This window comes from Ciconia boyciana, chromosome 1 (genome assembly GCF_034638445.1).
Source record: "Ciconia boyciana chromosome 1, ASM3463844v1, whole genome shotgun sequence".
Classification (NCBI taxonomy): domain Eukaryota; kingdom Metazoa; phylum Chordata; class Aves; order Ciconiiformes; family Ciconiidae; genus Ciconia; species Ciconia boyciana.
Window position 1 is genome coordinate 70176933 of NC_132934.1, and position 27079 is coordinate 70204011.

Sequence of the window (27079 nt, forward strand, 5' to 3'; positions counted from 1 at the left end):
TGAAATCCCATGGTGTAGCAATGCGATTACTGTGTTTTGGGAACCTGAGTTAGAGCTGCACCTAACCGTAGCTGTTGTGGGGCATGGTTTTCCTTCACGTGTTAGCTGTCTCTGTTGCTTGGTTGCACCAGGTGTTTCTGGCATGGTGAACTTCAGTGAGTGTGTGGGGCTTTGTTTCCTTGGTTAGATCCCAGACGTTTCACAGCTACCTGGAGGACATCATCAACTATCGCTGGGAGCTGGAGGAAGGGAAACCCAACCCCCTGCGGGAGTCCACCTTCCAGGAGCTGCCCCTGCGCACCCGGGTCGAGATCCTGCACCGCCTCTGTGACTACCGCCTCGATGCAGATGACGTCTTTGACCTCCTCAAGGTGCTTTGGGCAGCAGGGAAGGGGGAAATGGTGCAGCTGCAGGAGCTGGGCCAGATCAGTGAATCTTCCTGGGAAGAGAAAGGTTGATGCTATTAAGTGTATTTTAAGGCCAGGTAATCCGTGGCAGCACAGTGGGTCAGCAGTTCCCCATCTCCTCCCCTGCCTTGCAGGGGACGCAAGGCAAGCGTGCAAGACTGCTCTTGGGGCCCTTGTCCTGTGTGGATGCCTTCGTAACACGGGAGTCACTAAGTAAATTGGCTTAATTGGCTACTCTTCCTGCGAAGAGTGAATTTGGAGATGCTCCAACTGTAATGGCAGGGCTGTGAGAGCCGAGACTGCCTTGCTGAGGGATGGTGTGAGATGAAAGGATGGGGCTGAAGTTACTGGGGGAGCAGGGGGAAGGGTGGTGGCAGGGAGGGGGGAGGGAGCTTCTCAGGGCTGTGCGTGACTGTCGCCAGGACTAATTAGACCTTCCCTGTCAGGAGCACCAGAGATGAAATGTTAAAACGAGAGAGGCCATTCAAATTAGAGATGCCAATCTAAATCCCTCCTTGGACAGAGAGGGAACGTCGCCTTCCCCCTGGAGTAACGTTTTCCCAGCTCAGCCTGGAGGAGCAGCTGTACTGCTGCTGTGGCATGGTGGGAGGGGAGGAGGGAGGGAGGTGTTTGCGGAGGGGTGTCATCATGTTTTGTGTGACAATGTGTCCGCTTTTCAACTTGTCACCGTCTGGCGGGGGGCTCCCGGTGGGCGCAGGGCTTGGACGCCGACAGCCTCCGCGTGGAGCCGCTGGGCGAGGACAGCAGCGGTGCCCTGTACTGGTACTTCTATGGCACGCGGATGTACAAGGAGGACCCGGTGCAGGGGAAAACCAACGGAGAGCTGGCTCCAGACAGGTAACAGCCCCCCAATATCCCCCCTGTGTCTGGGGCCAGGGGGTGAGGCGGGGGGCAGCGCAGCCAGCCCTGCTGGAGGGGGCTCCGCCTGACTGCTGTTGTGTTGGGGGGCAGCAGGGGGGAGCCTGGGAGAGAGCTGGGGCGGTGCGGGGCGAGACTGGAGTTGCCAAGCAGACTGCAAGCTGCCCCGTGTCACGCATTGTGTCGGAGCCAGCCTGCAGCCTTTGTGGCACCAGGAGAGCCTGCTGGGGGAGCGATGCTGCCTGCCCCACCGCATTCCTCCCCGTCTGCCCCGCACCATGCCGGCAGCTCCCAGATCAGGCTTCCAGTCAGTGGGAATCCCTCCTCTCCTCCCCTCCCCGTCCCGTTGCTGCTCTGATTTAATCCCTCCATTGGTTGGGTTCCTAGCAGCTGTTCTGATTTCCCTGCCCTTCTCCCATCCTGCCAGCCGCAGTTCCCTTGCTCAGCAGATATTTCATGGTGGTTTTGCCATTTTGCAGGGGATGCGGGGGGCAGACAAACACCCCAAATGTTCCTGGGAAAACGGGCAAGAGACGAGGGCGACCACCAAAGCGGAAAAAACTACTGGAAGAAAATTTGCTGAGGTATGGAAAGGTTGTTCCTGCAATAGGCGTAAAATGCATATGTTCCCAGAGGGGGAAGTATAATGTACTTCTGGGGTTCCCCCAATAAGTATGTATATACCATGCAGCCATAACTTCAATGCATCTCTGAAGTGAAGCAAGCTCAGACTTGGTGGGTGCTTTGATCACTCTCCAAAGAAAATTCTGACTGAGCTGGAAGCCAAGTTTGGTGAAACCGTGGGTATCACTCTTCCAGCCACCTCACTTCAGGTGCAGTTCCCCCATGCAGTGCTAGGGGATATGCTCATGATAAAGAACGCTTTCACTGGGTAGTGCTTGAAGCCAAAATCCTGGCCACTTGAGTCAGTATAGATTTTGGGATGCTTCCCATAAGAATTGAAATACTGTCCTTGCCAAAATCCAGCCGGCACCCTTCACTTCTTAAAATTTTATGAAGCTATGATAAATATATATGTGAATATATATATCAAACGTGTGTTCTGCACGCTTTTTCTCATGGTTTTGCTGTGCAGTGAATAATTGCTGCATCCCCCATTCTTCTCCTCAGAAGTGCTTGCATTTTAGTGATATGAAGTAATGTATTTATTGTATCACTCCTTCTCTTTCTTTTTTGGTAGGGAGAAGGCAGAAGAGAACTTGCTAATCCGCGAGACTCAGATAAGAAATGGTAAAGAGATTTTGCGGGGTCAGGGTTGATACGATCAGCTAACATGGCTCTTAAATTATCAAAGCCCAGAGAGATGCCTTTCTCAGGAAAGGGAGAGTTTTTCTGCTGGTGGTTGGGGCCGAGTTTGGAAGGAGGGGTTGGCATTACAGGCTGCCTTGCAGCTGGGAGCCTGGGCACCTGCAGGCTTCCTATCTTATCGTGGATTAGTTTTGGATGAAGAAATGTAACGTATTGGGTTACACTAGGTCTTGGGGGCCCACCTACTCACTGAAGTTGATGGAAATGGGCTGTGAATGGCCCTTGCTCCTCCAGGGATGAGGCGAACAGAAGCCCCTGTTTGTAGCGGGCTACAGCATTTTTTCGGACTAGGAAGAGATTGGGGTCAGTGATGCCAAGACAGGGAAGGAAGAACCTTTTTGATTCTCCTCACCTCTCCTTCCCAGTGGCCGTTGGCTGGCTGAGCTTGATAAATGATGTCTTGGGGATACCCACCTAAGGGTCTACAAGGCAAGCAGAAAAAGTGAGTTGGCAACATAAAGTGAAAGTGAGTCCGAGGGGGCTGGGATTCATTTGTCATACATGCGGATCCATTGGCTTCCACATAACCCAGGGGCTCAGCCTGCCCGTGTTCCCCCACAATAAAAGGCAAGGGTGGCATTGTCTTTGCCGTGCTTCCTTCTCTTCGCCCTTTGTCTTCAGATTTCCTGGCGGCTGCTCCGGAGCTGGGCAGCAGAGCCGGGTGAGACGCTGTGGGTTTTATCAGATCATTGTCTTGCAGCAAATTGTGTCACTTCAGCTGCGAAGTAATCTTCTGGTGGCACAAAGCAGTGCCTTAGTCCTGACTGCTTTTGAAACGAGTCGCCTGTAGGCAGCTGGCAAGGGAAAGGGAAACAAGGGGGCAGGCTCTGGGGGCAGCGTGCAGGTAAGCTCCCCACTGCAGGTGGGCAGGGGACAGCTTCACATAGCCAGGGCAGCAGAAACCAGCACATGGTTGGTCCTTCACCATCGCGGTTACCAGCCCCCAGAGCGTTAACTCAAGCTGAAGCCAAGGGCGGGTGAAGCTGCACGCTAGCCTGTGACCTGGAGCTAGCACACACTTGCTCTGTCGGAGGTTTCTGACAGAGGGCAGGTGGCTGGAGGGAGGCTGCAGCTCTCAAGCCTTCCTGGGGCAACCTGATAGCTCGTGTGCCGGAGCCGCTGGCAGCTCAAATCCACAAAGGGCCCAGGGTCGGGTTCAGAGAGAAGGGGGCTCTGTTTTTTGCTTCTTTATATGTTTCATAGTTAATTTGCTTGAAAATGCGGTGAGAAGCTGCGTGACATCTGCCAGTGGGGGTGGTGACCATTTCTTTCTTTCCAGTAGCCTGCAGTTAGCTCTAGAAAAGTCTAGAGGGAGCTGAGAACCCCTCAGCCTGAAGGGGTTTGAACCAATGTCTTTCCTCTCCCCAAAAATGGGCCACAATATTTTTTGCTTAGAGAGTGTCCCGGGGCAAAAGCATGCAAGTTGCAACCCATGAGGCTTCTCTGCTCTGTGTAAACATTTGTGGAGCAGGAACCACATTCCCCCTCTCCAGGTGGGTGTTCCAGCCACCACGTGAGAGTCCTTCCTTTGCAATTAATATTCAAATGTTTCACACAAGGCGGAACAGCTCAGAGTGTCTTGGTAGTTGGGACATGCTTCAGAGCGGTGGGAGATCTGGATCGAGCAGGGATGGGATGTGAACTTTTGGAACTTCCCCCTCATCTGGCAGCCTGATGAAGCCTATCCTTCACTTCCTCTTCTGTTCTTTCAAGTGCCTGCAAACAAAATGTTTCATTTGGGGAGAATGGGAGGTTTTATTCACCGCAGCAAAGGTTTGCAGTGCTAAAAAAAAAAAAAAAAATTGGCTTATTTCAAATAACATTAATTTTCAATGTTTTTATTCTGCTGCCAGACTAAATCAGACATTTGCATTACCCTATGTCCTGCTCTGGCTGACAGCCTCCATTACAAGAAACAAATTAAACCCTTTTCTCTGGTCCGTCATAACTGGAATGGAGGCTTGCTACAGGGATGTCACACTACCCATGCGTTGCAAAGTGCCACCATTACTTCTTCACCTGTGTACTTCCTCTGTGTCTTGGCATCACTTTTGGTGTCGCTAGGAGAGGTACCAGTGCTTCTAGTGGACCAAGAGAACTTTGGGTCTATAGCAAAGAGCACGTTTCCCATAACAGTGGCCATTGGCAGTATCTTTTGCTCTTCCCAAGCCCTGAGGAGAGGAGAAGAGAAGGGATAAAGAAAAGTTGTTAGTCATAACTGCTGTAGAGATAACATCCTTTCATGTTGTTGAAGGGTCCCAAGGGCCTGGCCGTGGGACATGGTGGCTGCTGTGTCAGACGGAAGAGGAGTGGAGGCAGGTCACAGAGAGCTTCAGAGAGAGGACTTCCCTTAGAGAGCGGCAGCTCTACAAACTCTTGAGTGAAGACTTCCTGCCGGAGATCTGCAACATGATTGCACAGAAGGTGAGGAGACATGACATCCTGTTTACCTCTCTATGACCGCTTCCAAGAGCATGGACGTTTGCTGATTGAAGGAGAGCTAAATGCAAGCAGCCCTCACCCCGTCCTGCTCCCCCCACTCCAGCCTGCAAGTGTTGTGGATGCAGGGACTGTTGAGCTTGTGTATGGGGAGAAAGGCTCTCCCCCATGGAGTGGCAGGGCTAGAGTCGACACTTAAGGATCTGGTTCGTGATTGCAAGGCAGCATAGGTTGGATGGCTGAAGGGGTTACTGTCTTCAGCCATGTTCTGTGTCCCTTTTCTGCTAGCAGGGAATCTCTGTCTGCTGTTGAACTGCTGCGATTTACAGCCTAGCTTTTCTATGCAAACTGCCTGTGATTCCACTTTTACTGCTGTTTCTCAGCTGGCTCTGCTGAAGGGGCAGTGGCTGCTTTAGGTGTCCTAGCTAAATCCGCTTGAACTGGTATGTCAGAGCCCCGAACCTCCGAAGGGTATTGTCCGTCAACTGAATGTTTTCAGGTGGGACAGATTTGGAACAGGATCCTTTGGCTAGATGGCTTTGTAAAATGGGCTCTGCAGTCAGCGTGATGTTCTTGGATTGAGTTCAGTTTGCTTGTTTGCTACCCTTGTAAAGCTAATAGGGATTTCATGGTCACTTCTAGCCCCCAGAGTTTCTCCTGCCAGTATCACCGATGTGCCCTAATTTCCTCCACTCTCTTTTTCCTTCCCTCAATTCTCAACCCTGTTTCAGGAGAAGCGTCTGCAGCGGACAGAGTTTTCTCCCAGGTGGATGTCTGACCATCAGCCCATCAAACCAATCAAGCAGGAGGTGAGGGGGGGTGCGAGGGGGAGGACGACGGAGGGAGGCGAGAGCAGATGCCTCCTGGGGGAAAAAATAAACCGCAGCATCGCTATTCAGTGGGAAGGAGTCATTTGAAAGTGCTTGTGCTGAAAGAGAGATGGGTGGTAATGCCCGTCAAAGGCAGGCTGACACTCGGGGTTTCTATGGCGAGCAGGGAGGTGCTGCCCTCTGGATCGCAGAGGTAACCGGCCTCGCCACAGACTCCGGTGCAGCTGCATATGGAAATCTGCACTCAGTCTGGGGAATTCCACTTCAATGAAAGTGCTGGCACATTCGAGGCAGTTCAAAGAAAAGTTGAAGAAGGATGAGAGGGCTAGAAGAACTGGCTTACAAAGGGAAATGACAGAAATTCAGCCAAGGGGAAAACGTGAGGCTGCAAACACATGAGGGTGTAGATAGTGCGGAGGGAGAGAAGAATGACTGATGCGGTACGGAATTGAGCTAGGAGGGGGTCAGCTGGAAATGGAAGTCACAATTTAGGCTGCTTAAAGAAACGCTTATCAAACTGCAGCCTTGTCAGCTGAAACGGCTCTTTCCGTGCCTCTTCACCCTCATCTCCTCTCCACCTCATCAGTGTAACAGCGCTGCCGCTTGCGGGTCTGTGCAGTGAACCAGACCCAGGAAAATGACTGGAGTTAAATATAACCTTTTTCTTTGGTCGGGGTTATTTTTAACGTAGATCAGCTTTCCGATCCAGTTCACCACGCAGCCCCCAACAGTCACGCTGGCACAGCCAGGGGCATGGTACGGTGGAGATGGGGGGTCTTTGAACTGGCAACTGCTACCCAAAGCAATCGGTCAGGCAACACGGGATTAGCTTTGGAGGAAAAAATTGGCTTGATTCTATCAGGCCGTGGCATAATCTTTCGCTCTAGATGCAATGAAAATGTAGTTACCTGGTGTTTTGTCAAACCCTGGGAAATTAAACTGCAGGGAATATTCCACGTGAGCCAGGGTCAGGGGTTCTCGCAAAACAAAGGAGAAAGTACAGTTCCCCGCAATAAATATAATTACTTAGAACAGATAAATAAAAGGAAGGAAGAACCTCTCATCATGATGCCAAGAGGAAAATAAGACCCCAGCGATGGTCAGTTTGGGGCCAGAATTGCTCTCTGCAAAGCCCACCATGCAGGAAGCGCAGGGACACGTGTTTGTTCACAGGCAGCAGAAATCCCAGAGGAGGAGGGGAGTGGGAAACACATGGAGCCTGAATGATGCTAATCAGTACCGCAGGTGCTCCAGGTCTGCGGCGGCAGAGGGCTGTTAATTGCTGCCTGTGGGCCAGTGAAACGTTTCCAGCAAGCGGGGGCCCTCCCAGCACCCACTGCGCTGAAGCCTGGGGAGCCAGCCAGCGTGAGGGTGGCGATGCTCGTGCCGGCTCCCCAGCAGGAAGTGGCAGTCATCCCTGCTGCGGGGAAGCCATGGAAGGTGCCAGCATGTCTGATGGTTTGTTTGCTGAGCAAGGGGTGGGCAGCAGATGAGTCTGGGGAAGAAAACCTCAGCCCGGTGCAGGGGTGACCCTTTCCTCCCGGCTCCGCAAGCTGGATGCCGCTTTGGTCCGAGATATAACTGCTCCGTAGCCTCCTAATCCTGGGGGGGATTTCTCAACAGGTGGTTCAGATTAGCTCCTCATTAAAGAGCCGCCTGAGCAGCACCCTCATTAGGGCAGCGCTGCGGAAACCGGAGCAGGGAAGGTTTGGAGGGCAAGGGGCTGGGGCACCTGGGGCACCCGCACCTCCTGGCCTTCTGCCCCTGAAGCTTGATACCCACTGTCTGGAGAGCAAAGCAAAAGGCAGAATTTTGGCCCTTTTGGGGTCCCGGGGGGGGAAAGGCTGTGATGTTGTGTCCTGGAGTGCTCTCTGGCGGAGGGAAGGAGGCGGTGATGCCGCGGTCGCAGACAAGAGAGGTGGTTTTTATCCTCCAAGTGGGGAGGAAGCTGGAGAAACATCCCTTTGCCACCTCTTCGTTCAGGAAGGAAGTTTAACTTGTGTTGGGTTCTTGCTTTCATCGTTCCAATAGGCATCTGCTTCCATCACATCTAGTAGGAGTTTACTTGGTGTTGTTTGCTTATCTTTTTAACCCTGAGTTGAGCACCCTCATCCCCAATGGGCTTAAGTGGGACACCAGTCAGTAGGTCCCTCTGAAAATCTGGCTATTTCTGTGTCTGAGGTGTCTCAAAGAGCCCGTGCCAGCATTGCTGCTGCCCTGCAAGCGCTGCAGGGAGCAAGTGCAGTTGTCACAGGCATCTGCTGCAGCTCTTGGTGCTCACTACACTGCACTTGTGGTTTCTGCTTTTCCGTTTTCTTCTCTTCCTAGATCTGCTAGAATCTCCTTTGCTTCAGGTTGTCCCGTTGCTTTGTCGACGCCGAATTTGTGGCGGGTTGATGTGGAACATGCTATGGGTTTTGTGTCGCGCCATTATAGTATAGGGTGCTGAATGCACCCTGCAGGCTTGGAGAGGCCCTGGTGTGAGTGCTGTGGCTTGGGTGTTGTGTTCACATTTCCGTAGGACATGAATGGTGGAAGCTGTATGAATCCAGGGAAAGGGAAGGTCTGACCTGTGCACCAACAGTTGAAGAAATTAGTATGGCACACCAGGCTGGCTTAGACCTACTGGCTGGAGAATCTAAAAGCTGATGGTCACATCCTCAATAAAATATCTTGGTGTACCAACTTCTGGTGGCTGGTTCCTGATCACCTTTCTCTTCCTAATTGCTGCAGAACCTGCTGGTTTTTGGTTCCTATTGCAATTTAAAGATTGATCAAGAAAGTTAGAAAATTAGGGGAAAACTGGTTGATGATGATCAGGATCAGGCCTGAAAGGAAGATGTTTGCAGTGCATGAGTAGAAAATAGGATGGTAGAGTGGTTGAGAGAGGGATATGAAAAGATTCAAAAGTGGAAATGTAGAACCCGGTTCTGTAGGTTCTTGACCTCTTGTACTTGGCATAGCAGTTTCAGTCCTGGGCATCCTGGTGTTTGGGTATTGATCAGTTGGAGGAAAGGTCTGAGAGAGACAAATGGAATGATTAGGGCCCTGGAAGGATTGCTTTATGAGGAAACATTTAACCTAATTACAGAAACGTGGGAGTTTTGTGTAAGTGTCTGAGGAAGCCCATAAAGGCTGGAATGTGGCTGAAGAAGAGAATTTATCCTCACCCAGAACTGGATGGAATGAGGGCATGAGAAATTAACTTTAGACTGAATGTGAGGAGAAGCTGGCTAACCTAAAGGAGTGTGGACTCACAGAATGGTTTCCCTAGGAAGGTGGTAGAAGAGTGGAGTACTAATATTTGGCAAAGATCTGAAAAGGAAAAGAACATGGGCAGAGTTCCCTTGTGGTGAGATCATGCTGTGGGGTTTGCCGAAAAAGGATCAGGACAGAGTAAGTGTTTTTGCTGTCCAGTCTGTCCCTAGATGCAGGTTATGGTCCTAAAGTCATCAGGAGTACCATTACCCTGTCTTGGACACTTCTCTGTGGCTGTTGGTGGTTGAAGTGTAATTCTCTTAATATATTGTTGCTGCTGGAGACAGGGAGATAATACACGATGCTCATCCACAGAGAGCTGCACGGGGAGATTGTAGGGCAGTGCTGTGTAGGGGAAGGGGAGGCAGAAGGGGAACGAATGTACAGTGAAACCAGACAACATTTCTAGGCATTTATCAAAACACCCCGAGGTTCCACTTCTAGGCAATGAAACAAGGACAAAATAGTTATTATGGTGCCAGATTTTTTTCTGGGGACTAATAACGGGTCTGGAAAAGTTGATGGTCTGAGCAGCAGCCAAGGGACCCCAGCTGATTGCTAATCCTCAGGAAATGCCTTCTGCCTAAGTGGTGGTTGCTGGCTGTTCCCTGAAAATGAAGGTGGAGAAAACCGTATGCATATTGTTCTTTTCTGGTTGATACTCCCTGCTGCTAAGGCACACATATCTTGGTCTTGCAGAATTCAAAGAGGTGGGAGTGGCTGATGACCGATTCATTTGTCTTATAATTCAATTAAGCTAATAAAGGTAATTCCATACTGCCATATACGTACCTTACACTTTATTGGAGAAATAGGAGCAGGCGATCCCTGGTCTGGGAAGCCTGCAGTCTAAGTGGGATCAAACACAGCCTTGCAGCCTGCTGGCAGTGGGGAGGTGAGGAAGTGGGGCAATAAAGAGCCAGGCGTCCTTGAATGAGAAAACTGGTTGGGGGACCCAGCAGGAAAACTGTCCAAACAAACAAACAAGAGCTAGTTCAGGGGAGATTAGCACACAGAAATATGGTGGGCCTTATTTTGAACAGGAAAGGAAAACACTCAAAACGATACCTTGATGCAAGGCTGTACCAGTCTCTTTTCCTATCCTAAGTATTCTGTGTTTTATAGCAGAGCCGGGTTAGGCAGAGTAGTCTTTTCTGCTCACGCTTGCAACTCAGGGCTCTGCTAGCTGGAAGGGGTAGAGGTGTTGTGTGGGGGTGTCGACAGCCTGAATCCTTTGCCCGGAAGGGAAATACATGCGGTGCATCCCTGGCAGACTGGCAGCTTGTCTAACCCATTGCTTTTCCTTCCTTTGTCCTTGTATCAGTAGGATTTCATTGCTTGACAAATAACTTTACATGTTGCTTTTCATCCAAGAATTCATATGTATAAATCCTTTTTTTTCCTTTTTGGTTTTTTTTTCCCCCCAGCCATTCATTGTAGGTATGCTTTAATACTTGCTCAAAGTAAACCTGCCTCTGCCCAGACTTCAGTAAGCCAATGTGTTACAGTTTTTGGTGCATTGTTTTGTCACAGGTAAACCCGAATGTGCTGAGTTCGATGGAGAAGCAGAGGCGCAGAGAGGAAGAGGAAGAGCGCCAAATCCTTATAGCAGTGCAGAAGAGGGAGCAGGAACAGCTGCTGAAAGAGGAGAGGAAGAGAGAGATGGAGGAGAAGGTCAAAGCAGTGGAAGGTACGTGCGGCCAATCTGAAGCAGGGGTGGAAGCTTTCAAAGCCAAGATTGAGATCTTGAATTAAGATCTGCCGTTTGCATTCCTTTGTCTATCTCCCTCAGTGTTGGTGGCTGTTCTCTAGTGCAACCTTCAACTGTGTCGTCTTCCTCAAATCATGCTTATTTTCCCCCTTGTCCCAGCTGTACTTTTTTTCCTGCTATTCATATTGTTCCTCAGTTCTCTTCTGTCTCCTCACTTGCCTCCTCATGGATTTTCTTGTGTGCAGGCTTTGCTCTTGCTGAACAGCATTTGGTCCTTTTGGCCCAATGCATGATGAAAGAAGGATTCCCTTTGAGGAGAAAGGGAAGGGGACAACATGGAAGTAGCAGGAGTAGTATTTTTATATTGTTACTGGCCTTATCAATTGGAGGACTAAAGATGAGGGGACTGGGCTAAACAGAGCACCAGAGGTGGCAACTTAAGGTGTTGGTCTTGTTTTTTCATGGTTTTGAATTAAATGCTGATTTAAGCTGTTCTGCAAGAAACAGTTGTGTTATGTTTAATACATCAGATTGAGGCATAGACAGCAGGCATTCAGACACTACACGTAGGCACTGGTGTCTAAGAGCAAGCTCCTTTCTGACCACCTTCTCTCTGTCAGCCTCCCTTACTGGGATTCCTTTATGTGCTGCTTTTGCTGCAGTGGCTGGCTGGGCTGTTGCAGTTCCAGGGAAAGGCTGAACATCTTCAGAAAACTGTGGTGGTAATGTGTGGTGGTATCACTATTGTGAATCCGTAAGTGGATAAAGAATCAGAAAAGGAAAAAAGATTAAGTTCATGCAAACCTTGTAAACTTTCTAAGATGAAACAGTCTGCTACCAGATGTTTGGTAGCAGACCAGATGTTATCTAAGAATAGTTTCTTTTACCTGCTTACATTTCTAACCTTTAGAAAATCCAATTACTTGCTTGGCCTTCATATATTCCTGGTTGCCAGTCCTCGCTAATCTGGTGCTTTAAACTGAGAATCATCCAGCTTCCATATCTGCCACAGATATCTGTTTCACCTTGGCAAATTGCATATTCTCTTTCTGTGCTTTAATTCTCCATCTGTGTAGACAAAATTAATCTTGAAGTTCCAGAAGAGCTGCAAAGATAAATGTACCTGTAAAAAGGTCTTGTTTTGGTATAAGCCATGTTCTTTACAGGGTCAATGCAATCACTACATCATCTGATGCAAAGGCACTAGAGCCACTCAAAGAAACTGGCATGGGACTGGGCGGTAAACTGTTTTAAGCCAATTTAGCATACATTCATGCTTTTCTTGGCAGAGATTCTTTTATTTTGGTTTGTGCAGTTTCTTTCAATTTAGTTTAAACTTGTCCCTAGTCAGTTTAGGCTAAGTCAGGAGAAGTCTCCTTTTAAGCTGGTGCAAAAGCTGTTTGGAAAGGTTATTTGAATGGCTGGCTTGTTCAGTTAAATCACTGCAGTATTTTTCACCCCTAGAAACGGCAGCTATCCAGGTAAAAGTTTGGCTTCTTAACCATCTTTCCTTATTGTCAAGCACACCCTCCGTTAGCATTTACTTTCATGACAGTTCTTATGATGGACAGAAAGTTATTTAAAAATTAAGTCATTTGTTTTGCTTAGTTCAGACTTGTTAAAACTGGACATCTGTTGACAGAGATTTTAGGGTAACAAAGATTTTCTTGTATTTTGCAGTCTGTTTGGGATTTAACATTAATTTTGTAAGGTCTTCTGTAGAGGGGTGATATGAAACACAGGGTGAAATATCTGCTCTCTGATGAACTTCATCAGCACTTCACCTGCTTCTCGGTTTTGGACTGTATGCCTGTTTTTAGATCATGTTCCTGTTTCCAGTCTGGGATTTCACTTCCCCTCACTCCAACGCACGCCCCAGGTAGTGAGCCTCCTGCTGGGCCCATCTGTACTTTCCTGAATTTATGAGTTAAAGCAGCTTTCTAGATTTCTACTACAACAGCAGGTTAGAGTTTCCCAGTTCTCTTCCCAGATGCTGCTCCAACATTATTTCTCACACATATGACACTGTAGCTGTTTGAGGTACTTTTTAGGGCGTTGGTTAGATTTTGAAAGCTGCTGGGTAGGACTCAACCCAGGCCAACAGCATGACAATGAGCTCTGCCAGTGATCTTTAACATGCTATATTAATCATTTGCTGTGGTAGAAGGACCTGCCATTAATCCTGACTGAGCTCTAGTCTGGTACCAGGGTAGCGCTCCCTGATTCCTGTCAGTTTACCAGGTCAGATCCTTGGCAGGCCTTGATGGATTTCTAAAATCGACATCATCTTACCTCTTGGCTGCTGTTGCCATGAGATTTTCCTTTTACTGCTCAAATCATCACCTCGTGTTTTTCTCAGCTTTCTCACTTAGGCATCCATTACAAAGTCATCTAAGTGATGCTAATTTAATGAAAGAAGCATGAAGTACTGAAACGTGCTTGGATAGACTCAGATAATCTCTGTTAACTACAATTTGATGTTGGATTTCTCATTATTAAATGTTATAATAGATGCTGTTAGATTCTGTAGGACATCTTAGATGCAAGTCCTGTCCTCCCAACTTCAGTGCTACCCAGAGTCTTCTAACACAAAATTTGGACTTTCTTTTACCGGTCTTTGACATATCTGGCCATGGACATCCCTGGAAATATCCACCTTGTAGCTATTCCTAGTTTTCTTGTGCCCTCAACCCCCATCCCAACTTTGGTTTTGACTGACAAAGTAAGACGGTAAATTAATACTCTTCCACCAGAGTTGGTGCTTCTTGAGTCTTTGGCATTTTCCAAAGATGGAGTCTCTGCTAGAGGGTACTAGCCAAGTCTCCCCCATCTTTCTTTCACTCTGGGTGTTCCCCAATGTGGCCTGTTTTCTGGGGCCTTACTCATATGACATCTCTCCTTGAACATTACTTTCACAGAATTCTGCTCCTACAGAAAGTCGGTACAACCGCAGGTGTTTAGCAAGTCAAATGAATTCAGATTTCCTATAAGAAAAAGGAAATGAGGTTCATAAGAGCCCATAAATTTTCTATTATGAAGCAATCTGTTAGCCAGCTGTCTGGTTGCAAACCACAGGTTATATTACCAGCGTTGCTTCTTCCTGTCTCTCACCTCTTAAACCAAAGCTGTCCCAGTGGCCCTCCTGTGTGGCAGCTTGCTCGCTCTGGCTGCTGGCCTCGGAAGCCTACCTGAGCACGTCTTCCCAAAGCTAGCCATGGTGGTGGAGGATATTAATGACCCCAGTTACTCAATGCCAGCCAGCTGGTAGAACTTCACCCTTTCCTCAGCACTGCTCTTCATCCACTTCAGTGCAAAACCAGCTGCCTTGAGTTCACCTGGCTGAGGTGAAGCATCTGAAGGATGGTAACTTAACAAACCAGCTCTTTCCATAGTGCTGATCTATGCCTAGGTCTGTGCGCTGAAATTTTCTATTCGTACTACAGCATGGTCAGGAATTTGTCTGGAAGCTGCCTAGGGGAGCATCTGTATCACAGTAATGCTTCAAAATCAGTGATTGTAAAGTCAAGGGAAAATGAAGAGGCGTGTTGATGGTGCGCTGTATTCTCACCTCCTTTGCTCCTGTGCTGTTGCTGCTTTTGCTGAAAGAACAAGAACATGTCACTGGAGTTCTTGAGAGCTGCAGGAGCTGCCTTTGTTTTCCCTGCAAGATGATGTTGACAATGAGTGCTGAATGGTTTTTCACCTCTCTCCCCTCCCCACTGCAGAACGGGCCAGGAGGAGGAAGCTTCGCGAAGAGAGGGCCTGGCTGCTGGCGCAGGGGAAGGAGCTCCCTCCTGAGCTTTCCCACTTGGATCCTAGTTCCCCTACCAGGGAAGAGCGAAGGACCAAGGATCTGTGAGTACGCAGCTGGGCATGCAGCACGCGAGCACATTGAAGTAGTGAGTACAGGAAAGAGAGGAGTGTGATCATTCACAGGAATGAGGAGGGAGAAGTGAGGCTGGAGAACAGCGAGGAGTAAGCTGAGAAACAGCTGGATTTGGTCCATGCTAGAGGAGTGTTCATGATAAGGCCTGTTTGTCAGCATTATGGCACTGTGCGTGGGGTGGAAGGGAAGATGAAGTACGAGAGCATGCCTTATATGTCCTCAGTCTGCGTATTCACTGTTACACTTCCCATTGCAGCTTTGAACTGGACGATGAGTTCACAGCCATGTACAAAGGTTAGTCCTACCCCGGCTTTCCCCTTTGCTCAAAGTGAAATACTCCCCTGGGCATATGTGTGTAACCATTCACCTTTCTTTTGCTACTGCCAGTTCTAGATGTGGTGAAGGCTCACAAGGACTCTTGGCCCTTCTTGGAGCCCGTTGATGAATCGTATGCTCCCAACTACTACCAGATCATTAAGGTATGGAAAGTGGTCCAGCCATCTTGACTGATGCACTTTGTTGACCAGGATGCAGTTTTTTGGAAGTGTTTTGAAGTTTTGTGGGCTGTGTTACCCTCGCAGTCAAACTGCATGACTCCAGTAGTCCCTTCTAGCCTTACAAGTCAAGGAAACCAAAGATGAGAGGCTGTCTCTCAGGAGAGCAGCCTCCGCTCCCCATCCCCTCTCTGTGAGGAAGCTAGCTATGCAACTTTGTAAGCCCCACTATGCTTGCTGTAACTGAAGGGAGGTTTTGCTGTGTTTCAGGCCCCCATGGACATCTCTAGCATGGAGAAGAAGTTGAATGGAGGTCAGTACTGCACCAAGGAAGAATTTGTGGGCGATATGAAGACCATGTTCAGGAACTGTCTTAAGTACAATGGTGAAGGCAGTGGTAAGAGCAGTAAGATGCTAAGTTCATCTATTTGCAGTGCTCAGTCAAAGCAAGCAGTGATCTCTTCCTACTCACCAGTACTTGATTTGTGCTTATTCTCTTTCAGGGTATTTTTGGGAGGCTGGACGAATGAGTAGGAGCTCCTGAGTAATAAGACCTGGGGTTTTAGCAAGGTTTTTAGCACAGTTTGGTCATGCCGAATTGGAGCATGGCATACTAAGGGACTCCCATATTGGTAGATGGTGAAGGCAAGAACATACAAAGAGAAGAAAGTCTCTTTCTGAGCTCATTCCTTCATGTGTTTGTGTGTGTCTGTGTGCCCCTTTTTCTCATAATGTCTAACACAGACTTTGAAAAGCATTGGAGTCTGGTTAGCTCCCAGTGTTTGTTAAGTACCACAGAAAAGTGACGAATGAACCAGGCTTGTAGTCCTTTGGATGGAAAACGTAGTTTTTAGGTTCCTTGGCTATTGAATGAACAACATGAGTCTGCAACTAGGAAACCCTGGGTTTAATTGCCATGCCAATTAAAATTCTACATGTTGCTTACAAAAGAAATCAGTTCCCATATGGTGGGTCATCACTGCAGACTGTGTCTCACCAGCACTGCCTTGAAAGGGAAGATAGTTAGAGCTACCCGGCTTGTCGCTGTGGGCCCCAACTAAAAGTGTTCCTGCACTGCCCCTGGGAGAGCTCCATTTCTCGATGAACTTCAGGGTTAGTTTAGTGGAAACAACTGGAAAGTCATATGCTTCAAGCCCTTGTCATTAACACCTCTCACATGTCTTTTCCTTCCTACCCACTCCAATGAAAAGTAGGAGACCCTCTGAGCAGAACTGTCCTGTGGAAATGACACAATGGGGACACTGGTGTTGGCAATAGCTTTCGTGTCAGGGTCAGCAAGTGCTTTAGAAACTGCACATGGATAAATACGTTTGCTGATTTTCCTCTGTCTTGTAACATACAGCAGAGATTTGAACGAGTCCAAGAAAAACCTCTGAATGTAATCAAATAGCATTGCTGGAAGTTCACATTTCTTCTCTCAACACTGCTGCCTAACTGTGCAGGTCCCGCATCTCTGCCAGCAGAGGTGGTGCTTCTCGTAATGTAATTCTTGGCGCTATGCTGGAACACTGAGTTAATGCTGACTCTGCAGGCCGTGCCGCTAATGGTACTTTGTCATGCCTATGTGCCTGTCCTCTGGTGGGATTACTGAACAAATCTGATGCTGCGTTGCTTATTGAGTTTAAGAACGTAGACCAAAGTCAACTAGTTAGAAACAAAAGTCTTCCTCAAAGAAACTTTGGCGGGGGGAGATGATTTATCTGATGGGTAAGTCTGATGTTGCTTAATTGTTTCTCTCTATAAGGCTCTGTCCCTGATGTTGTTGGGTTTTTTTGACTGCAGAATATACCAAGATGGCTTACAACTTAGAGAGGTGTTTCCACCGAGCAATGATGAAACACTTCCCTGGGGAAGATGGAGACACAGATGAGGAGTTTTGGATCAGAGAAGATGGGAGACGAGAGAAGAGGAGCCGGCGGACTGGCCGCTCCAGCACAGGCAGTGTTTGGACTCGGTCACGAGACCCAGATGGACCAGGCAAGAGGCAGCAACGCCTGGAAAATGGAGGAAAACCTCCACCATATCGAGCTACTTCCAGGGCTCCTGCTTCTTCATCCTCTTCCTCTTCCTCCTCCTTCTCCTCGTCCTCTGCAGAGGATCCAAGTGGCAACCCAATGCAGCCTCCTCGAGAAGTGGGCCCTTCCAATGGGCGAGGTTTCTCTCGCTCTCTGCAGTATGGCGGCATGCCCAGCCCTGTGCCACATCCCGGCCAGATGGTAAGGAGCAGTTTCTGCTGTTCTTCACCCATCAGGCCTGCGGAAGGAGGGAGGGAGGGAGGTAAAGGGGAATGAAGCTCTACTGTGAAATCCCTACTGCATGGCAAGAACCTTTTCCCAGAGATTAAGGGTCAGGGCTATGGTTTCCACAACTGAAACTTTTCAGCCCTTAGAGTTAAACTGGTACAGTTTCAGTCTTTGCCACGCTAGCTCCTGTTAGGAGACTGTTAGGAACATTCTCCTAACGTTTCCCATGGCCAGCATGTCCCCGTGTGGGCTTGTGCTAGCCCTGGCTCCCCCAGTTCTCCCTCTCCTTGCAGAGTTACCCCGTTGTGCATGGAAAGCAGTCACATTTCCTCTCTTAACCTCCAGTTTACGATGCTGAACAAGCTGGTCTTCTTTTGTCTCAATTGTTTACAGATGCCTGGTAACTTCGTGCCATCTGTGTACTACTGCATTTCATGCCTTGAGTATTTATAAAAGCAGTAAATGAAATAAAACACAAGGCCACCCTGGACTGCAGCAGTGACCTCCCTTTAGCCCAACATTTCTTCTCTGAATGCCACCTGTTCTGCCTCCCCTCTGGGCTGTTCCTCACCCATCCTTCACTGCCTTTTCCATTTTAACCAGTGATGTCTTGTGGTGTGGTGTGTCAGCTGCTCTTCTGAGATCCAGGCTACCCATCGCCCTTTTAGCTAGATCAAACAAAATTTTTAGAGTGATTCTTGTGATGCAGATAGTGGGAAGCAGTAGGAGAGCTGGAGGCAATGAGTATTTTGAAGGAAATCCGGCACATTCCCCCGTCGTCCTGCTTGCATACTCTTGTGGTCCGCTCCTCTCCTTGGAGTGAACCACTGCCCCTTCCAGTCTTCTTGCTTGCTCCCAAGTAGTTGGGTGGCAAGTGAGTGTATTGCAACCTTGAGTGTAGGGACACATGGCTGGGGTGTGAGAGCGCGGCTTTGGCAGGGGAGCTGTGTCACCTCATTGGAAAGAGACTACAGGTTTTTCATGGTATCTCCAAAAAGCCCGTCTGCTCATCTGTGTGGTTCCTCCAGCTTTGGCTTCCCCTCACCTGCAGCAGCTCTGCTGCTTTTCTGCGCTTCACAAATGGTTTTATTTCTCCCTCCCACACCCCTCCTTGTCCCCCAGAGACCAGCCATGCCAGGAACATTTGGTCCCCTGCGTGGATCAGATCCCACAAAACTGTACAGCTCGCCGCGAGTGCCTGAGCCCCATCCCGGAGACCCGGTCCAGCAGCACCAGCACTTTGCCATGCAGGTAAGAAAAGCAGCAGCCAAGGGATCCAGCACCCCGGGACGCGCAGGTCTCCTCCGCTCCTCAGTGTGACGGTTCTCACCGAAATCCACCCCATCTCTCTCTCTCTCTCCTCCCCAGCCGGCCGTGGGACTGAGCGAGCACCGTGGGCACAGGCTGGCTGCCCCGGAGAAGCAGGCATGCGCAGGACCAACCCATGTTGCTGGCCTCGGCCCCCGGACGGGTGCCCTGCAGCTGGGGCGTGTGAGCGGCCCCCCGCCTGACGCCGTCTACCCACCAGCCCAGTTCCAGCAGGGCTTCCTCCCCCCGAGGCACAATGGGCCCCCCGTGAGGCCACCGGAGGGCTCGGAGGTCCCGCCGGGGCACATGTACCGGCCCTACAAGTACCTGAACCGTGCACACCCGGCCCTGTGGAATGGCAGCCATGGCCCCGCCAGCCAGGGTGCCATGGGGCCGGAGGAGAAGGCGCCCATGGGGCCGGGGCCCTCGCTCCAGCCCCGTGCCCTGGGTCACATGATGGACCCCCGGGCCATGAGGCCGCCGCTGCCTCCCAGCCAGTGGACCGAGCAATCAAATTTCCTACCTCACGGGGTGCCTCCCTCAGGGTATATCAGACCGCCCGGGAAAGCCACCAGCCAGAGGATGCCACAGCCGCCGGCCGCTCTGTTTGGGGGACCACCTCAGGTTCAAAGAGGGTGCCAGGGCGGGGACTCCATGATGGACAGCCCAGAGATGATCGCCATGCAGCAGCTATCCTCCCGCGTGTGCCCGCCGGGTGTGCCTTACCACCCTCGCCAGCCACCTCCGCCGCACCTCCCCGGACCCTTTCCCCAGCTGGCTCACGCTGCCTCCGCCACCGGCGTGCAGCCTCCGAAACCTGTCGTGGGGAACGGGAGCTCGCAGGATCCCACCGGTCAGACCATGGAGCCAGAGAGCAACCAAGGTAACCCCTCAAGTGCCCGCCTGCCAACGTGGCACCCCTGCCCGTAGCGTTTGACCTTCCCTGCCTGGCCCTTTGCTTGCAGCCAGGCATCCCTCCTACCTGCTGCACAGCATCACCCTTTCCCGTGCTGGGGCAGCCCCTCTGCCCACCGGTGTGCTTCTGAGGAGGGCAGGGAACACCCCCAGGCCAGCTTTGTTGCTCTTGGGCTCCAACGTCTTAGGGTCCCAAACTTAACTATGTTGCAGGTGCACAAAACCTGTGTCAGCAAATGTGGTTTTATTTGGATTTGAGCCACTAGAGAAGAGAAAAATATGCCCTGACTTTCAGGCTTACCGGAGTCAATTTTAAACAGTGGCTGAGGCTCAGCAACAAAAGCAGGGCTTTTTCTAGAAAAGAATTAAATTCTTGATTAAATAGTTGCAGGACACACATTTTTTACGCATGTCTTTTGTAGTCTAAATTGGAATATATTTTCTGCTTCAGCCATCGCTTAGATTTTTCTAAGATTGTTTTGTTTCACTGTAGCCTGCCAGAGGTCCCCCTGTCCCAGCTATACCTGCAAGCTCTCAGCTTGCCATGGGGTGCAAATGCAAAGCATAGGCTGCGATGCTTCTAGAGCTCACTTGGAGTTAATATAAAAATTGGATCTGCAGAGAGTTAGGTAAGGAAAGAAGACGTTCTGTGAATAAATGGTTTAAATACACTCCTTTGAGTATATGTCAGTACAGCTTCTCCTCTGAAATGCACATGTGCCTTGTGAGTTTAATATCTCAAAGTCTTCACACAAAAGGACTGCCTGAAAGCCCCTGAGCAGCTGTGTCAGTTCAGGTGGGATGGCAGCGTGTCGTGTGTGCCATCGCAAGTTTCTTTCTAGTTAAATTTCATTCAGTCTAGCTGGTAAACTAGAGATCAAAAAAGCCCCTTAAAAATAAAACAAACCTAAAGTAGAGATCAAAAACCCCAGAGATCAAAAAAAATTTTTTTTTTATTAATTCTAGCTGGTAAACTAGAGATCAAAACCCTTGCATCTTTTATCGATCCCTTGTGTGCTTTGCACTAAGAGGAAACTCTTTCCTTGTGTGGCATTGCTTAAAAGTCATCATCACTTAACTGTGCTGGATATAGAACAGAGATCGGGGGAGGACGTTGAGTGATTGCAGGACAGAGTAGCCACATCTCCAAATCACAGTTGGTTAAAATATGGCTGCGATCAGCTCCGCAGGATCTCCGTGTGTGGTAGCGCTTCTGCCCAAGCTGTGGGCAAGTGGGGTTTGTGGACCAGAAGGGGCAACACAGCAGGAAATCAAGCTGCCATTACCCTGGCTTCTTAGCTTGCTCTTGTGTGGATCCTGCTGTATTTCTCAACTCTGCCTCTCCATTAGGCAGCCCCTGCACACCCATGTGTCAGACCAAGCCCACGTGTGCAATGTTACTCCGGTGGAGGTGCAACTTATTGGTGGCTTGCAAACTATAGCGGGCCTGTATCTTAAGGGTTCAGTCCATGTGTGCCATCTTTCCAAGAGAGGTGCAACCTCATGAGGAATTTTTAAAAGAAGGAGCTACTAAAGATCGCCTAACTTTGCAAAAATACACTTCAGAAATGCTAGAGGTCTCTGAATGAAAGACAGCGTGCTGGGTTTGGGAAGGAGGCTGCAGCCCCACAGAAGAGCAGTTGTCCTGGTGCCATGTTCCAACAGTCCTGTGGAGAAGTTTGAGTAGAGGACGGGACATTGTAGGCTTTGGAGTACTTATGATGGAAGGACCTTCATGGCTTTAGAAAGTCACTCCTTTTTCTCTTCCATTTGCACAGAAGTGGGATGCTTTCTCCATCCAAATGTTAGGGACTTGTCAGGCAGAGCTGCCCAGCAACTTTGGGTCAGCAGCAAAACAGGATGCTGAGAGGCTACTTTGGTAAACCTGGTTAAGCTGGCAGGAATTACTCTTTGAGACATGTGCTTTGGGTGAGCATGTGTGCGCGTGTCGGGCAGGGAGGGCTGATTTCCGAAATTAGACCTACGCGTGACTTTTTTCCCCCCTCTCTTTCCAGTGGAGACACCAGCAGGCATGGACGAGAAGGCTCAATGCATCGGCATTCCTGACGGGGCCTACGCCAAACTCCTACCTCATCCCAAGCCCCCACTGCCCATGGAGTGCACCAGGCGTGCCTTGCCCCCGGACGGGGAGGGGGACGGCTCCGGCGTGAAGGGCGACCTGAAGGCAGGGCAGGGCAAGGGCACGTGGCCGGCAGAAAGCAGCTATGCCGGGGGCCCGGGCTGCGTGAGGGACCTGGTGCCCACCTCCGAGAGAGGGGGTCCCCTGCCTGAGAACGGTGCAGCAGGTGAGGGGCCGGTGGCCAGTGCTGAGGGGAAGGGGCTAGCGGCCAACCTGCTGGAGAAGCCCCTCTGCGGCGGCGGGAAAGCTCTACCTGAAGCAGCCGTGCCTTGCATGGGGCAGGGCACCGGCCTCCCTGGCATGGACGCTGGCTCCATGGGGGCCACCCCCAACCAGTTCCACCCTCTCTACATGCCCGGTCTGGAATACCCAAATTCAGCCGGGCGATACCACATCAACCCGGGCCTGCAGGGGTTTGGCCCCGTGATGGGAGGGAAGCCGCCTCCTCCCGCCTCTCACCCCCAGCATTTTCCCCCACGGGGCTTCCAGCCGAGCAGCGCCCACCCCGGCGTCTTCCCCCGGTATCGGCCCCCCCAGGGCATGCCCTACCCCTACCAGCCGCAGCCTCAACCTTCCTACCACCACTATCAGCGACCGCCCTACTACGCCTGTCCGCAGGGCTACTCGGACTGGCAGAGGCCTCTCCACTCCCAGGCCAGCCCCAGCGGGCACCCCACTGCCCACCCACCCCTGGCCAGACCCCCTTTCCCAGACCGGGGGTCCGCCAGTGGTTTGCAGGGCTGTGAGGCACTGAGCGCCACCCTGGCCTCTCCCAACCGCATGGACGTAGCGAGTGCCAAAGAGGTTTCTCCGAGCGATGGGCAGGATCTGGGGCCTGAAGACGAGAAGTCTGAGGAGTCCCAGGAAAGACCGGAGAGTCCCAAAGAGTTTCTTGATTTGGACAACCACAACGCGGCCACGAGGAGGCAAAGCTCAGTGGCAGCGGGGGAGTTCCTCTACGGAGCCCCCCCACCGCACCTGGGTTCAGGGATGGGATTTGGCCCATCGGCTTTCCCTCCCCACGGGGTGATGCTACAGACTGGCTCTCCTTATGCACCCCGGCATCCTGCCAGTCATTTCCAGCCCAGGACGTATGGATCACCCATGAATGCTCACCTGTCTCATCATCCGGCCTCCGGCCAGGCCAACGGCCTCTCTCAGGAGGGACCCCTGTACCGCTGCCGGGAGGAGAACGTAGGTCACTTTCAGGCCTTGCTGATGGAGCAGAGAGGCAGTGGAGGTGGCATGGGGGGGCCACCCCAGGACTTGTATAGACCCTCGGGGTAAGATCGTGTTTTCTGCGAGAAGGCAAGGTGGGAGGGGGGGTGATGCCTGGGTGACAGTAAGTGTTGGATATCCTTGAAAGGACATGGGTTGAAGTCAGAGGAGATGGCAAGTTGCTGTTGAGAGGCTAACAGATGACTCTCAGACCCTTAGAGTAAAAGGTCTCTTAGACCTTTCTGTAAGCTGGAGAGAGTCTTGTTGCAGCTCCTTAAAAACAAGTAGCAGTAGCCATCGTGGAGACCTGTTAGCCTGTCCCATCCATCTCATCCCCACACCAGTACTTTGTTTTATCTGACAGTGATTTGTTAATGTGTCATCCAGGGTTGTGCATCTCTTAATCAAATGAGCTTTTACCATTTTCTTTGCAAGAATTTTATTGCATCTTTCTCATAGCAGGGCAGAATAGTTCACTAAAGTTATGAACTTGTTATGAACTCCTTTACTTTAATGTTTCCCCATTTTTCCCCTCCTTTTTCTTTGCCCTTCCTCTCTGTCTCAAATTTCCCTCACAGAAAATTACTTCTCACTGAGATTGTGTGTATCACACTTTATTCCCGAGTGGAAAATTCTGCTACTTCAAAAATTCCCTGTTCAGATTTTATAAATGTGCTTCCACTGCTACTGTTTTGTCATAGTCCCAGCATGACAGTCCTTCTTCAAGTATTCAGGGGGCTTGGCTTACAACTAAGCCATTGGGGGGGTGGAATGGATTAAAGGTTGTGTTTTCGAGGGAAGCCAGAAAGACAAATACACGAGATGCATGCTTGTATGCGAATGTTGTATGTATGCATTCAACCAAGTAGATGGGATTTGCTCTTGATGTTCATGTGCTAAAACTCTCTCCATTCAACCTGGCTCCAGAATGCAAATGCATCAGGCTCAAGTTCCCTTCCCGAAGATGCCTACAGCAACCATGTCCCGGGAAGATTTGACGCCACAAAAACCATCAGTGTTGCCTCTGGATCAAGTAAGGGCTGCTAGAGAGAGCAGAGTTGAAATGCGAGTCTTTCTCTTCCCACCAGTTAAAGGAGTGAAATGTTGGATGAGAGTGGGAAGCGCTGGAGGAAGCTGGGAAGTGAACTTCTGCTCTGCAGAGGAGTTGGGGATGTCTCTGTAGTCTTAGCTGACTGTAAAACGTAACCTGGGTGGACAGATAGTGCTAGCTTTGAACTGGTGGCATGCAATCGTGAAGTTGTTCCTTTCTAAAGCTGCCAGTTAAAGCCTCTAACTCTTGTTCTTCCTCTTCCAGAGCTAGTCCAAGGAAGGAAGGACCTCACGAAGACGAAAGCCACACGTGTTTTGGACAAGGGGGAGGAGGGGCAGGCCTTCCTCCCACCCTCCCCTCGCCCGAGCAGCATGTAGCTTCCTGGGTCCGTGGAACATGGTGCCGCGACGGCTTTTGTGTTGGAAACCTGGAGCGGTGCTGGGCCCCAGCCAGCCGAGCAGCTGGCTCGCCACCGCAGGGCAAGCAAAGCATCGCAAACTAGTGGCTTTCCGTGACCGGAGACTGCGTCTCGTTCAGGGTTTGAGGGATTTTTTGGGTGGGGAGGGCGGGGGTGGGGGCGGAAACTTTCATTGACTGCTAAACTCAGGTATATTTTTCAGGGTGGAAGAGGATGATGATGGAATTTTACTTGTAGTATTAATGTGTGTGTTTTGGAGCTGGATCCAGTTTACAGAATTTAACCTGTTGCCTTTTTAAATAAATTTCTGTTGTTGGTGAATGTATTGTACATAATGGGGGAGGGGGTGGGCCCAGCTTGTAGTGGGCTTAGCACTGGAGGAATCCTTAACTGTTTACAATCATATCACACTGAAATCTTTCAGGATAGCGTGGGGGTTTGGGGGGAGTGGGGAGAGGTGAGGGAACGTGTGATAGATGACGTGCTGTCCTCCTTCCTGTCCTCTGCAACCGAGACACGACCTGACGGTTGGTTGACATAATAGCAGGAATTGCTCAGGAGCATAATGTGTCCTCCTCTTTCTCTTGTCTTCTTCCTCCTTCCCCCCTCACGCCCACCTCCACCCCTCTGGATCCAGGGCCTGAGTGCACTTCCAGCTCCTGTCATCATGGGGGAACAAGGAAACCAGGACCAGGAATTGAAACCAGGACAGGACACTCATGGCATTGTCCCTTCTGCTAGTATAGTACCCTTCTCCCTGCCTTTCTGATAGGAGAAATGTATGCTCTAGAAAACAGAAAATGGCATAACTGGTCGTCTTAGACTTCTTTCAGTGAAACCAGTGCAGCTGGGGGTGGAGCCTACCTATCCAGTAGAACAAATTTTCTGCAAATCTGTACTGCCCTGCTGTCCAAGGAGAGGAGCCAAGTCCCCACCTTTCTTTCTCTGATCCTTGGCTATATTCACTTCTTAGCAGCAGTGAAGCAGAAAGTACCCCAGGGTTCCTGACTGCTCACAGTTGCCTGTGCAGGAGGAGCATGAGGCTGCTTTGGGGGAATGGTTGGTTTACTGCAGTGTGAACCATTTGTTGGCCTATGGAGTTGAATTCGGGGTTTGCAAGTTGCAGGTGAATCAGAAAGCACTGATTCAAAATCAGATGTTGAGGTGGCATGGCTCAGGGGTTGAGGGATGAGAGGGCTGTGTGCTCGAGTTGAGTTGGCTTAACTTGTCATCATTGATGACGTAGCAGCAGGTCCTATGGGGCTAGCGGCGGCTTCCCTCAGAGGCTTGTGTGCAGTCTGCAGGGGCTTTCCTCACCAGTTGCAGTACTGCACTGGGAAACCCCGCACGCCAGCACTTCATCACCCACTGGCGTTCAAATGTAGGTTTGGCAAATGAGTTTGGTAGGAATCTCATCTGCCTTTATTCACATCTTAAAGCTAACACACAAACACAGTTGATTATTCTTGGGGAGCTGGGGTAAAACAAGCGAGTTGCTACACTACAAGACTGGGCAGCAAGATCTGCTGGGACCACAGCCCTAGTGGGCAGGCTGCTGTTGCACTGGGGGGACAGCAGTATGGTTAAAAGGAGGATGTGCCAATGTGTTGGACAAATTGTGCTAGCAAAAGCACAAGTGGCAGCAGAAGTGAGGAAAGAGCAGCATGCCCTTTAGTCTGTGGTACCAGCTAGGGGAAGGTCTTTGTCTCCAGGTTTCTGGGGAATTTTTCTGGGTGTTTTGTTGTCTTGGATGGTGCCATCACCTGTATCTTTAGCTGGATTGCACTAGTATGCACGACTGCACCACGTTTGTCCTGCTGTGTAGATCTACCATGTGCTGGCAAAGCTGTTTGAGGAAATGGCAAGTAGCATCTGACAGAGCCATTACTCTTTCTGTCCTAAGCTTTTAGAAGCACAAAAAGCCTAAAAGATGAGAAATACTCTTTTTTGAAATAGTTAGAACAAGGAAGGACTGCCACGTTAGTGTCCTCTTACCAATGAGTCTCACTGCTCTGTTGCTGTAGTACTTTTGCCTCTGATGAGCTGTGTAGGGCCAAGGCATTTTCCAAGCCTAACAGGAGTTAAACTTCTTCATGCTATTCCCACAAGCATGTTTATAAACGCAGTTCTTCTTACTCACTGCTGCAGCTAGCCTGTGAACTATAGCTGCTGTCTACTTGTTCCAGTGAGTTGCCTGGGACAGCTGGCTTCTCCATAAGGGAATATAATGTGAATTACTTACAATATCTATCTATAGATGCCATTACATTAAGAAAGGGAGATATTTTTTTTGGTGGGTTTTTTTTCAGTTGTGTTCACCTGTCAGGGAGCAGTTGTCACTGGTGGATTGGTATAAACTGGAATATGTGATCCCGAAGGTTGTCCTTTGACTGAGAAGCAGGTAACTGCTCTCCCCAGCCAAGAACTTTATGGTATGGCTCATCCAAATTTGTCCCAGGTCTGAGGGTCTGCTGCTGGCTTGTCAGCTGGCAGTGGGTTTTCAGAGGTGCCCCAGCTGCTCGGAAATGCAGG

At 50.1% G+C, this 27079-nt stretch overlaps 1 protein-coding gene across 2 annotated transcripts in view; it reads left to right on the forward strand.

Annotated features, from left to right (window-relative positions):
• CECR2 (CECR2 histone acetyl-lysine reader) overlaps positions 1-24669 on the forward strand; it is a 97868-nt gene extending 73199 nt beyond the window's left edge. Inside the window, exons 3-19 of one of the 2 annotated variants that reach the window (XM_072873905.1) lie at positions 188-371; positions 1126-1265; positions 1766-1870; positions 2488-2537; positions 4870-5039; positions 5786-5863; positions 10676-10832; positions 14579-14708; positions 14996-15033; positions 15127-15218; positions 15504-15630; positions 17037-17470; positions 18620-18748; positions 18866-19688; positions 21736-23143; positions 24006-24111; positions 24394-24669. In XM_072873905.1, coding sequence (XP_072730006.1) covers positions 188-371; positions 1126-1265; positions 1766-1870; positions 2488-2537; positions 4870-5039; positions 5786-5863; positions 10676-10832; positions 14579-14708; positions 14996-15033; positions 15127-15218; positions 15504-15630; positions 17037-17470; positions 18620-18748; positions 18866-19688; positions 21736-23143; positions 24006-24111; positions 24394-24399 — 4177 coding nt within the window. In that variant the 3' untranslated portion in view covers positions 24400-24669. The remainder of the gene's footprint in view (positions 1-187; positions 372-1125; positions 1266-1765; positions 1871-2487; positions 2538-4869; positions 5040-5785; positions 5864-10675; positions 10833-14578; positions 14709-14995; positions 15034-15126; positions 15219-15503; positions 15631-17036; positions 17471-18619; positions 18749-18865; positions 19689-21735; positions 23144-24005; positions 24112-24393) is intronic. The other variant, XM_072873914.1, reaches the window with a different exon arrangement.
• The last annotated feature ends 2410 nt before the right edge of the window (positions 24670-27079 follow it).